Source organism: Balaenoptera musculus, chromosome 12 (genome assembly GCF_009873245.2).
Source record: "Balaenoptera musculus isolate JJ_BM4_2016_0621 chromosome 12, mBalMus1.pri.v3, whole genome shotgun sequence".
Lineage (NCBI taxonomy): Eukaryota > Metazoa > Chordata > Mammalia > Artiodactyla > Balaenopteridae > Balaenoptera > Balaenoptera musculus.
The window spans coordinates 27743450-27757383 of record NC_045796.1 but is presented as its reverse complement, the minus strand read 5'-3'; the positions used below and the strand labels follow the sequence as shown (position 1 = coordinate 27757383).

The window sequence follows — 13934 nt, the reverse complement described above, 5'->3', positions numbered from 1 at the left end:
TCAGAGGAAACAATACCAGGGGCATGAAACCAACACCAACAGACACATTTCCAACGCCATTCCACCGGGAGGAGGAGAAGCACACGATGGGAAAAATTGAGATGGGATTAGATGAAAATGGGCGGCTTAGAGATGCTTCTAAAGGAGGACTTTACCTCACGGAGAAAGTTGCACCTTGACAGTTTTACCTGTATCTCCAGACAAGGCAGCTGTGCTTTTACTTCTGGCCAGGAACGAATGTGTGGGCGTCAGCAATCTGTTAACCACGCTGCTCTCCCATGGGCTGAGCTGCAGGCGGCGAGCTAAACGTCACCACATAAGTGAGATGTTAGAAGCATTCTTTCCAGGGGCGAGGGGGTGCAAGGCATCGCCCGTATCGCTCCCACACGCCGGGCCCTCGAGAGAGAGACCTCGACAGAGACCAGGCTGTCCGGGGAGGGAGCTGGTGGAGAGTCAGGGCGGGAGGGACTCCGCTCAAAGGAGCAGCTATTCCATAAGGTGCCTCTCTTCAAGATGTTAAGTTTGTGGCAGGTTCTGTATTAGTTTTATGGACACAGATTTTGCTAACCGCCCTCCTATGGATCCAACAGGTAACAAAACAGAAGAACCATTTCCAGCAGGTTTGGCATGTATCTCTGAGTCTGTCGAACCCATCTGCCCTCATCAGGATGGGCGGTGAGGAGACGGCACACACCTCAGCCAAAAGGCGTCCTAAGTACCCTGAATGTCAACTTCAACAAAGGCTTTGCCAGCTTAATGCAAGACTGGAAATATGTGAATAGAGAAAAGGTCTCCATTAAATTTTGCTACATCTCCATGAATTGCTACTTGGGCAACTGGGGGAAATTAGATATAATAAAATGAAAGAGGACTCATGCAAAGTTCTGTATAAGTTTTTCTTTTGACTTTCTCATTCAGCAAGCAAGTTCTTTCAGGTCCCTGGTTTGGCAACAACATAAAACTTCTGATGGAGGATAAGGGTAAAGCTGAAGATAAAATTAAGATAGAAAAGCCAAAATCCAATATAATCATAATGTCAGAAATTACTAGTGGGTGTGTGAAGAATCAAGAAAATAAATTTAAAATGATGCAATGAAGTGGAGTCCCAAATTGTACTGGGGCTTCGCAAGACCACTGTTAGGAAATGCATGCTAATTATAAATTAATTACTTTGCTCATACTGTTAGCTTCCAGTGATGGTCCATGAAAATATAGAAGCTACTTTCCAAAGATATCAGGAAAGAAGCTTGCAAAATCCTACAAATATCACTAAAATAAAGTGAGCATATACACTTGACCCTTGAACAATACAGGTTTGAACTGCGCAGCTCGACTTATATGTGGATTTTTCCACATTTTATATTTCCCAATAAATATACAGTTGGCCCTCGGTGTCCACGGATGCAGAACCCGCAGATGCGGAGGGCTCACTATGGAACTTGAGCATCTGAGGATTTGGGTATCTGCGGCGGCTCCTGGAACCAACCCTCTGTGGATACTGAGGGAGGGCTGTATCTCTATTTTAGAATACACTTCCAAGTCGCTTATAAAAGTCTTTCAAACTGTCTAAACCGGACAAGGCCACTTCTGTTCTGACCATAAACAGCAGGTGCAAGTCCTCTGGTCTCTGGAGCAACTGTCCTTATAATAATTTTTTATATATGTTATATTTTAAAGAAATGACTTCTGAATTCTAGGAAATTAGTTTTAGTTAATAGAAGCCATCCGATGTTAAAGGCTGTTGTAGAAAATATCTGCTCCTATTTGAAAGGAAGTACCAATCTCCAATAAGTACCTTAATTATCGGACTTTATTTTAAAAGAGTAGCTATTTTGATCAAGGTGCTGGTGAATTTAAGAATTAGTGAATTCTTTATTAGATTTTCTGTTTATTGGGAGAGTCTTCACGGTTAAATTAAATCTGCTGACAAATAAAAAGATCTGTTATAAAAACTATTGTAATAGTTACACAGTTAGTAGAATGCACAGTAGGATAAGTGTTATTATAAACTATAGTATGGCAGTGTGTGTGTGTGTGTATGTGTATCAACAGCAGAATATAGGCTAACCTAAAATTAGAATACATTCAGAGAATTAAATCAGTGGGAAAAGTGATTAGGATTAAATTAAAATCTTCAACAGAATTGTATTTTCAGTAGATGATAAAGGGAAGAAGAAGTGAATGCTTCCTTTTCTTAGATAAACTCTGTAGGATGACTGGCTTAGAACTGCAGAGATGGTTTATCAATGAAAAGCCATGTCTTTTTTTCCCCTTGATTGAGAAGCTCAATTACTTTATTTCTGTTGGTCTTTAAGGCATCAACCAAAGAATCTGCCTCAAATGAAGATCATTAAACACCCTCTTTGGTGTTTAAAGCAAATCCAAAGAGATTTGTTTTATAACTTTGGAACTGTGAATGAAAGATTTTGCGAGGAGAAACGTTTCCACTTCTACCACATTCATAACTATGCTCTAAGCAAGAGAGAAATAGATCTCTCCCGTAACTTTTTAGTAAAGGTTAGTACAGGAGAGTTACTTTATTGTTTTGTTTTTTTTTTTTTAACCTAGAGGGGCCTGATCTTGAGATGATAAGCTCCCGAAGGAAAGGTATTAATTCTCATGAAATGACTATAGTATTGATCCTACTTAAGCACTTAAAATGAGATATTGACAATTCCCATAAAAGACCATCTGGTCCAAGGAGGCAACTAAACATTAGAGACATTTGTGCTACCCTGTTCCTTCACAAGCAGGAAATCACTATTCAGTTCCAGATGATGGGTGCCATGCAGAAATCAGGCAAGTGTTGCCACATCCTGACCTAAATGTTCTATGAAATCTTACATTTTTTAATATGATGGCAATTAATTAGATCTAAAACAGGAACAAAAAACCCCTGCTCCGGTCAAACAGAACACGTGGGCAGGATTCAGCTTTAGGTCCTCCACCATGTCCTCTAATCTAGATTCTGGGAAAAAAATGTATGAACTAATTTTCAGCAAAGAGTAGCCAATTTCCTTCTTACTTTTTTCAAATGCCCTATTCTTCTTCCTTGAGAAAAAAGCTGGTTAAGCAGGAAGTTTAAGATAATATGCAATACACATTTCTAATGCAAAAATTTCCAGAGGCAATATTCTCTCTGTTGCAGTGATTACAGAAATCTTTGGTAATCAGGGGTTTCCTTTAACTCGGGCATTTTATCAGTTTATGTGACACTATATTCAGGTGTGATGATCAAAATATTTAAAAACTGGTGGGGCAAGGCACCAGTAGAGCTCTACTAGTAGAGCTAGTAGATAACACTCTGTAGGGCCTGGGGAAGCACAGCTCGGGGAAGTGGAGATTTATCAACTGGTATGGAAATATTCCAGCATTTTGAATAACCAGCAGAGCATTCCAGCTGAATGTCAACTTTAATAGTATCAGAGCTTCAATTTAATATCAGCTTTAAGGCCTGTGCTATAGGGCTGAGAAAGCTCAAACAATCTAGTAATGGTGTACACTCTCTATGAGCAGACTGTAAAAGCCTCTAATAATTTGACAAGAATGCTCTCTACTTTGATAATAAAGCATAATCCAATTTAAAAAATAGATAGCAGAAAAGAAATTATACTAACTAAATTACTTAAATCTCTAAATTAGAGAAGTGCAAATGCAGAAGATTTCTATTCTCATTAAAAGACAGAGCCCTCTCACTGTGCTAGGCTTCTGCCTAACTTTAAAAAAAAAAAAAAAAAAAAAAATTGCTTCCTGGACCACACGGGAGCCCCTGGATGAAGCGGATCTTTCTTCCAGGCTGACCTCGTCAGTTAGACCAGAACTGGTTCACAGTTCTTTTGATAAGGGGGGAGGAGACATGGAACCCGTAAATTTAGTGCTCTCCCCCTTATCCTTTTAGTCCAGCTTAGCATTGGGTTTTATAGGCCTGCACCATGATTCAAGGGGCAATTTCCTGGCCCCAGCTATGAACTGCTTATTGAACTGCCCCTGACCCTTAACCTCACCCAAAGGAAGAGTGCGTGGAGTCAGGATTGATGTAAGGAAGGACATCCATGAAGGAGAGAACTACAAATGCAGCGCAGCAACAACATGGGTTGGGGGCTGGTGATCTCTGTTCTAGTCCCTCTTCTCCAGCGATTAACTTGTAGGATATGAAGTCAGGCCCTTCACCTCTTAGGGACTCTATTACCCCAACTGAAGTAGATGAGCCAACCAACAAATTTTTCCCAGTTCTAAGATCCAATTACTTAAGAATATCCAATCAGATATTATCATGCAGAGTCTACAAAACATCTTATTTCTAGTTGACACAGCACTGTCAATCCACAGAAGTGTGGATAGTACTCTATTCGGTTTATTGCCCATCTGCCTACCCCCAACCTTGCCCCAGTTTCAGCTATGGGATTGTAGGAGGCAATAAGCCAAGGTTTAACTGAAAACTACCGTGGGTCCCAGTTACAGTTTGTCTTAGACCCACGTTCACAAAAATATTAAATTCAAGTGCTAAGTGACCAATTCCAAAGAAAAGATGAACACACAACTGTTACGAACAGCATGCTATATTTTCCGTTATTTTAAGGGAATTGGTTTGAAAATAAAGGCTACTTATGAAAGGAACTTCAATTCATAATACTTTTCTCTAACATATAAAAGGCCATTAATTTGACTACATGTCTAATATCAATGATTTAGGCAAACTAGGTTAAAAAAAATGATTTAGGTTAAAAGGCAAGAATAGGCAGTTGTTCATTTACTGCTTTAAGAGATTAATTACAACATCAACGCATTATATTGTACATAACAATGACACCATAACTTTTATACAATACAAAATATACAAATACACATACACACATATAGAACATGCACACATTACATTCTTTTTAAAGACTATAAACACTTCAAAACCAATCAGTTTCTTAATAAAGCACTCAAAGTAACCACAGTTTGTTACTTTCAAAGAGTATGTGTTTTTATATTGCACAATAATTCTTTGGTTTTTTTAAATTTAAAATCATTTTAGTTATGTAAAACAAGTAGCTTATCTTAAATGCTTGATTTTTCGTTCTATGATACATAAATATATAAAATAAAACTTTCATATTATAAGTAACTCAACATTCATGTACTGTAAATCCATGGGATGAATAAAACTCAAAATTCAAATAAGATGTTAATTGGAGGACTATGAATATTGAAATTTTTAGGAGGCTTAAATAATGATATTCTTGAAGTTAGGCCAAATCCCTTTAAATGAATGGACACCAGAAAACCAGTCACGCACACACAAGAAATGCAGTAAGAAAGGTTTGGTTAAAGGAGAAATAAATTAGCAAAATGAAATCTATCAACATGAATCATTTAAAAAGGTCTTTTAGAAAGTTAAAGCCTGGAATTCTCCAAGTACAGATGAAAAGTCAAAGACAATCTGATTGAAGTGAAATAAATGTTCATAACAAAGATTATTTGCATGTTGGTAGATAAGTGGGTGATTTCTGGAGCTGTAAACTCATGTACTAAAAACTTGAGAGAAGCACCGCTTTCATCACTGCTAAATGCAATCATTCAGCCAAGCTCTAAAATGAGAACCGTTCTTGTCGCAAGGAAAATGCTGCTCAGACGTTTATTGCTTTTTTACTCGGAAGTTTTTTTCTTCCTATTTAAGAAACGTAGGGAAAGCAACTTCAGATGCTTATTTTTATCTGTAAACATCCAGAAAAAAAAAAGCATTAAGGAAATAACAGAACACTTTTTTTGTTTTCCTTTTGACTGTACCTCTATCTGGAGAATTTAGTAAAGTTGCAGATGAAGAGGAGAGCCGCTTGCTAATGACGGGATCAACATGTTTCGAAAGATTCATGGTGGAAACTGACCGCCTGTCTGGATCTAAAACAAATGGAGATAATGCTAATTGACAGCCAGCATGCAGGATTGCAATTTCCTAGTTCACTGACGGCAGGAAAAACTAGGATTGGATGCTTTCAGCTCTATGACTAGATCTTTACTATAGCACAGTTTTCTAAGTGGACATTTTAAAGGTAACTTAAAGGCTAGAAATAATACTCATTTTTCTTATAGGAAAATAAAAATATAAAATAACTATTCAGCTCACCAGTTAGTCAGCTAGGGAAATTCAAACATATTGTTATAATACAGCAAATGTAGGAAGACCAAAGGAAAGGCAGTGGAGGGCAACGAAAATAATGGAAGGGGACCGTGAAGCAAAAAAGGGCCCATAAAAGTGAACGCTTTCATAATTTCCCGAAGTGTGAACAATGGGGTAGTTATAGTGCTGGTAAGCTAGAATGCAAACACTAGAATCAAAAGAACACCAGGTTCTGTGCATCTGCTGATACTTTTGCTTGTAGAGTCATTTTACCCAGGGCATTAAAGTTCATTATAGAAAAACAGATTAAAAAGAAAGAAAAAGAAACACTTTAGGTGTGGAAAGGATGGCCCCCAGAGCACTTCTTTTTTAAAAGTATACTAATAACCACACCTCTGTGCCTATAACACAGAGTTTAGTGTGGTTTACAGATGTAGAATCAGCCCACAAACTTGCCTAACAAAACTGGCAGCAATGCAAAGAAAATCAGAATTCTTTCTCTTTAAGTTTATTAATAATATTCTTATTGCTGTTGGATAATTTTAGGGTAATTCTTAAAGTTCAAGTCAGAAGAGAAATAATAGCTGTATAAAAGGCAAAAATCAGCTCTGATAGTTTGCTCTCTGTACAGTGGAACTAAGCTATAACCACACTCACTAGCGTAAATCACGTTCCCTGAATAAAACTGCGTATAAGGAAAAGACTAAAAATCTCATCATTATATTTACGTAGGATGCAGGGAGTTTTTCTGACCTATAATAGCCAAAGTTAAAGGGGTTTTGCCATATTTTATTTTCTTTTCTATGGTTAGCTTCTTCTAAAACCGAAAACAAAACAAAATATTCCTCGTGAGAGAGGCCTTCAAACCCCGTTCCCACTGGTCTAAGTAACCCTGGTGGTAAAAATGTTAAAATTTCCCCCACAGAATAACCATTTTGGGCCATTATTTACAGTGTGCAAGGGATAAGCAAGTCTTCCATCAACATCAGACATTCCTGTCTTCTACAGGGACTCATCTTTACAGTTGAAGCAATTTAATTAAAAATTTTTTTATTTATTGACGTACCCTTGACTTACATGAAGCAATTTAATTATTAAAAGGAAAATAACCAAACATCATTTCTATGACTCAAATTTACACTTAACTGATGGGCTCTTAGGGCAATCCTAACAAAGAAAAGATTTAGGGTAAAATGTCAAAAGGAACATCTTAATGATAAAATGTAAGGTTCAAGGGCACAAGGAAGGAAAATGAAAGTCATTTCCAGGAGATCTTATAGCAATACATTTTCTGATATTGCTTTATATGTTAAGCTTCAGTTGGGGGGAAATTGTGTCTACATGCAGGCCTATCATGCATCATTAAAATTATGGAGATATAATACATATTTATATTACTTAACATATAAGAATTTTTACTCTTTTTCTTTTCCTCTCTGAACAAAACACAGATCCACAAAAGGATTTATGAAGAATCGGTTTAAAACGTATAAAATTTTACAAAGCAGTGCGAGCTGATGTGGGAGCAGTGAGACAACACACTGATTTAATCTGGATTAAATTCAACTTCTAGGATTTGTTTGTTGTACCTACCACAAGTTAGGCATTGCTGTCAAGTAAGGGGTACTCAAAATGAGCGAGACCTGGTCACTGCTCTCAAGATCTCAGCAGATCATTCTGACCTTTGAGAATTTTGGCAAATTCCCATTATTTTCAAACTACTCTGTTCCAGTATAAGAGCAATTTTCTCTAATTCACAAACCTTATAAAAAAGGATTTTATCCAACAGCTCACAAATACAACGCTGGTTTCTCTTGCTCTGAGTGGCAATAACAAAGGTCATATATTGAACTGAGTGTGGAAGCAAGAAGTAAAGCTAAGTAACTTGAGTTCCCCTCAATAATGTTTGAAAATCTGTAACAGGTTTACATGTGTAACGTGCACATGTAAAACATGAAGCCAGGTAAAAGAAAAATAAGTAAGGTTATAAAAGTATATACCATGACAGCTTTTTTGCATGGAATATGCAAAATTATCCCTAGAATGAAATATCACATGTAAATGATCCTTATGACCACAGATTTGATATGTGCCCCACAGCAAATACCACTGGGTCATGAAGAGCCAAGGGAAAAAAACATGCTTTCAAATTTGGTTCACTGCAAAGTTGTGGCAACATGCTTTTAGATCTTTTTAAATGCAGGGGTTATTGAAGATACACTGAATGTTAGGAATGAAAGAGAATAAAGCAAACGAAAATCCATAGTTATTCAAATTAAAACTGAAAGTGGCAACAGCTGTACTGATGGGGCGGTCGGGTGGATAAAGCCACACTGGATGTACTTTGACCCCTGGTGATTTATTAATGAAAAAACATTTTTTTTAAGGTTTTATCCAAAATGATCATTTAAAAAGAAAGTAAACATAGCACATGTAATTACTTTATTTCAATACCTTTAAGTCACCTGAGTCATATTATCAACACTTGAGAAACACTGTGCCACATCCCAGATCTAGGTCTATGCAACAGGATATTAAGCATGCATTATGACTAAGGTGGTGATGGTTCAGCTATTGATGAACTGGCCCTAGGTCTGAGGTGCTAGCTACAGGTCAGGCAATCAGCAAATCACAAGGATGTCTGTACCACGTTTTCTAGTACCACCAAAAGTTGTGAAGTGGTGGTCCAGTCCTGCTAAATCGAGAAAGGTGAATGATGACTCAACAAAACCACCTGGGGACAGAATGTAAGACAATGATTTTTCAAAGTAAATTAAAAAAAAAAAAAAAAAGCTTATTAGACTCACACAAATGAAAAAGAACTGACACACTATATAAAATTCAAGGTGCATTGAATTTACAGTACAAAAATAAAGCCTTTCACTAAATCCAAATTTCAGTATGATTTTATGTCAATTCAAGAACAAGGGAACATCCATTTGCTTGGACATATACTATTTCTAGCTTCAGAAATCTGTATTTTCTCTTGAAGAGCCTTAGTGTTGCATATACTTTAGGGTCAGAATACATAAGCTCATAGTATTGATTCTGATTGTCAATATTGCTATGGTTCTTCCAGAGAAAAAGACGAAACTGGTTAACCTATTCCATAATCCTGAAACCCCTATGCAAATGAATTACTTAAAATAATGTAGAGTTGAAAGTAGTTGCTTAGAAACATTGCATAGATTTCCATTTCTTTAAAGAATTTTGTAAAGGATGAGAAAATCAGCCTGTGTGGAGGGAGGGAACCTTATCTTCTTACCTCCATCACCCTCTTATCCTCAAACAGTAGAAGCATCGTTTAAGTGTTAACTTAATTATTTCCGCAGGATTTTTGTTTTGCAAACACAGAATAAAAAAGCAACTGTGACTTGTACTGTCCAGAAAAAAATAGTGATTTCTGAAAGCGGTTACTGTCTGTTTACCTGCGCTGTGGATACTGGGGCTCCCGTGGAGAGGACCTCCCCATGACCACCGGTTATGCTTCTGTTTTGGCTTCTGGCTCCTTTCCATTGTACGTCGTACAACGGCTTCATGGCGTTCCTTAAAGGGAAGAGAGGAGCTGATGATTAGATTTCACCTGGTTGTCTGAGGAGTCTTCAACTTAAGGCCGAGTGGAGTGAGAGGTACTACTTAAACTTCCTAAGTCCTACACCTTAAGGTGAGAGTAATATCAACCTGGGTGGGGGGTTGCTGAAATTATTAGGCTCCAGTTGATAAAGTGCTTGGCACACAGCAGGTACTTAAATAAATGACGATTATTATTACTACTGGGAGTGCGATGTTTTCATCAACTCACATAAGCCTGGTAGTGCAGGTCTTAGCTTAAACGCCTGTGGTACTGTATTTTAAAAACAGCATCTGGAATCTACGGATGTGGGTAATCCCAACCCCACAACTTAATGGATTGTACGACTTTCTGTAACTTACCTATTCTGAGTCTAAATGTCCATTTTCACAAAAACTGACAACACTTACTCAAGGATTGAGTAAGAGTTAAATGAGACAATCTATGAGGAAACGTTTGTAAATGGTAAAGCCCTACAGAAATCCAATTACTGGGAGTAGTCTTAAGACTTCAGTATAGATGAAGTAAACATAAATAAGTTATAGGTCTAGACCAGAGAAATGAGCTTTTAAAGGGCCTGGGGCAACAGTGACAATCATACCATTCTCTACCTGATTTCCACACCACAACCTCCCTAGAAACCATGACTCTGTAAATCCGCTGCCTCTGAGACGTTCCTGCTGTGCATCCCAGCGCCGTAACGGGAAGCTCCGCAGTAAACGTGCTGCGCTTCTGAAACAGACAAGCCTCCCACGTTTCCCTCGGAGCAGCATCCCACCTTGTCCTCCTCGAGCCTCTGCCTTCGCTTCTCCTCCACAGCAGCCCTCCTACGTTCCTCCTTCAGCCTCTGCTCTTCTAACTTCTTCTTCCTCTCCTCCAGGTGCTTTTCGTAGTGCTGCCTGGCCCGCTCTTCTCTCTCTAACCAGATTCTCTCTCTTGCAGCTTCAGGAAGAAAAATGAGGGAAATCAAACACAGGCAGGTTGAAAAACTTAACAGTTAGGGCTGTAGAAACGGCCCACATTTAACAAACATGGATGGGGTCTTTGGTTTTAATTAACCAACCATGGCCTTTGCTTTTCTCAAATTTTCAGGAAAAAAGTATTACTGATAAATTTTTAGCGTAACGTACTATGCAAACAACGAGGCCAAAGAAGATGCACTGAATTCTACTCTTTGGGAACTGGAACAGCCCTCCAGTTTGGTATATTATTACTGCAGAAGAGTGCATGCATCACATCTCAATGCTGATAGCGATGTGATGCCCTCAAACCCACAGTACCATCTGTCTCTCTCTCATTAAAACATGTGATATCCTCCAGATCAAAAGTGTGTGCCTTGGGCTTCCCTGGTGGTGCAGTGGTTAAGAAGCCGCCTGCCAATGCAGGGGACACAGGTTCGAGCCCTGGCCTGGGAAGATCCCACATGCCACGGAGCAACTAAGCCCGTGTGCCACAACTACTGAGCCTGCACTCTAGAGCCTATGAGCCACGACTACTGAGCCCACGTGCCGCAACTACTGAAGACTGCACGCCTAGAGCCCGTGCTCTGCAACAAGAGAAGCCACTGCAATGAGAAGCACACGCACCGCAATGAAGAGTAGCCTCCGCTCGCCGCAACTAGAGAAAGCCCGCACGCAGCAACGAAGACCCAACGCAGCCAAAAATAAATTAATTAAATAAATACATTAAAAAAAATTTACCAAAAAAAAAAATGTGTGACTTCATTTGTTTCAACATAGCATTGTTTCTGTAAGTGTTAAAAGGATTTGGGAGAAAATTCCAAAGATTGATAGTTGATGAAAGATATGCCTCACAGGCATATCACATTGAGTCAGTAAAAGGATGTCAGGGATCAAATAAACAGCTGACTTTGTGGCTGAAGAGTTCATAATCTATTTAGGTAAGACTTAAAAAAAAGCTGAATGAAAATATACAACTCAAAAAATATGGTTCAATGATGGAATGCTTCCTGTCTTCTTCACATATATATATGCTCCTTCTTCATTTCAGGGATAAATAAATCCCACAAAACTTTTTAAAATATGATGCTTCCTTCAGCCGTGATAGCTAAACACATTTTTAATGTGAGTTATTAACATTGTTGGCAAAAGTGTCCAAACAAAATATCGAGCATAAACCTGGAGGACACTATGGTGGTATAGCAATTAAAATGTTACTTTTTAAGGGAAAAACAATAAATTCAGAACATTTTGTTTCCTCTAAATATTTGAAATTAGAGATTCTGTATTTCTGCTACCATTAAATCTTTCCAGAGCTATTCATTTCAGGAGACAAATCTACTGAAATGGATCTGAACTGACTTGACTTTCATGGAAGGAAAAGGATGAGGACAAACCCACGGTAAGTTTGTCCTCTGACATCACTCAGGGTGGTACACAGAGATCTGGGTTTTCCCAGCAGCTCTGCTGCTAACACATTGTGAGACCTGAACAATTTCATTTGGATTTCAGTTTTCTCTTGCCTAAAACATGAAGAAATTGATCTTCAAGGTTCCTTCCTTCCAATGTTAAAAGCCCACGGTTTTAAAGAAATTCTCAGGCCCAAGTTAAAAGTTTACTCAGAGAAAAAGCACATAGTATGTGCTCAATAAATATTTACTGAATGACTGAATAAATAAAAAAAATACTCTGAGAACACATATTAAAAGTAACAAATAGACAGCATTATTCACAATAGCCAAGATATGGAAGCAACCTAAGTGTCCATATCAATAGATGAATGGATAAAGAAGATGTGGTATACATAGGCCATGGAATATTACTCAGCCATAAAAAATAATGAAATCTTGCCATTTGTGACAACATGGATGGACCTAGAGAATATTATGCTAAGTGAAATAAGTCCTACCTAAACTTGGCCTTAATATCTTTATTTGGTCTTGTTCTGCATTGCTCTCCAAAACGGCCTCTTCATTCTCCCTGGAGACCTTTCTCCTTACTGCAGCTCCTAAACAAACCATACTTCCCCCATCTCTTTGCTCCTGTGGTTGCCTTGCTGGGAAAGTTGCTATCCTTTTTCTTATCCAAACAGATCCATCCTTTAAGGCAGTAGCCTCATAAAAACACAGATTGCTGGGCTCCAACTCTCATTCATTTCTACTACTTCTAGGATGGGGCCCAGTAATCTGCATTTCAAACAAACTTCCCAGGTGATTCTGGTCCCAAGTGATCCACTGATGGCATATGGAGGAACACTGCCCTTAAGGTCTTCTCCAGAAGCTTCATCTCTTCAGGGCTCATTGCTGCTCTTATAACATCTACCACAAACTTTAGCATTTCTTATACTTGGATTTCTATGTAGCAAAGAACTCGCCCTCCCACTTTTTTTCCACTCACTATAGTGTTTTTCACAACTTGTACATAACCAAGGGTCTTACTAATTACTTTCTGATTCACTGAGAACTACTTCTTGACTCATTCACCCATAACTGGCTGGTCTTAGGCAAATTACTTAAATTCCTTATGCCTCACTTCTGTCAGGGTAGATCTTGGCTACATATAGGACCTTCTCATGGGTTTACTGTGAGGATTAAAAGAATCATTACATCTAACATAGTTAGAATAGTTCTCTGCACTTAGTAAGCATTCAGTAAATATTAGCCATTATTGCCAGATTTGTCATCATCATAATTCCAATTCAGAAAATTAAAGGTAGCTCTTAACATTGTGTTATCAATCACAACAGGGCTAGACATTAGTACAACAATAATTAGTTTTATCCCAAATAATCTTTTAAAGGAAGAATATTTGTTTATCAAACTCCTGAGTTCCACTTCTAATTTTCTACCAGGATGTGGAGATCCTATTGCAGTGCCTTTTTAAACAACTGTTGTCTTTAAACAGCCATACAGAGAACAGGCAAACAATGGTGAAATAGCAAACAATAGTTTCATATTATTGCAGAGTATGCTGCTGACTGCTAGGATTATTACCAAGTACAGACCATGCAATCTTTTAAACTGAAGGATAACATAAAATATTTCAATATTTTAATAAGAATTGAAAGTTAACTTATTCTAAGAGGTTTAGTTATTTAAAATATTCCCTGTGGATGATAGATAATATCAAAGTTTTGTATTTTCTCATTAAGAAATGAGACTTTTGAATGCAAGAAAAAAAGTCAACAATTGCTATGGACTGAATTGTGTCCCCTCCACTGCAATTCATATGTTGAAGCCCTAATGCCTAATGTGACTGTATTTGGAGATAGGGCCTTCAGGAGGTAATCACGGTTAAA

At 38.0% G+C, this 13934-nt stretch overlaps 1 protein-coding gene across 6 annotated transcripts in view; it reads right to left on the bottom strand.

Moving 5' to 3' along the window:
- The window catches only part of MAP7 (microtubule associated protein 7), a 164190-nt gene that overhangs the window by 28168 nt on the left and 122088 nt on the right, over positions 1-13934 (bottom strand). For 4 of the 6 annotated variants that reach the window (XM_036871374.1, XM_036871372.1, XM_036871373.1 and 1 more), the window contains 4 exons: positions 10456-10619; positions 9535-9652; positions 5776-5886; positions 189-302 (listed from right to left, as the gene is read on the bottom strand). In XM_036871374.1, the coding sequence (XP_036727269.1) occupies positions 189-302; positions 5776-5886; positions 9535-9652; positions 10456-10619 (507 nt within the window). The remainder of the gene's footprint in view (positions 1-188; positions 303-5775; positions 5887-9534; positions 9653-10455; positions 10620-13934) is intronic. The other 2 variants (XM_036871377.1, XM_036871378.1) reach the window with 1 other exon arrangement.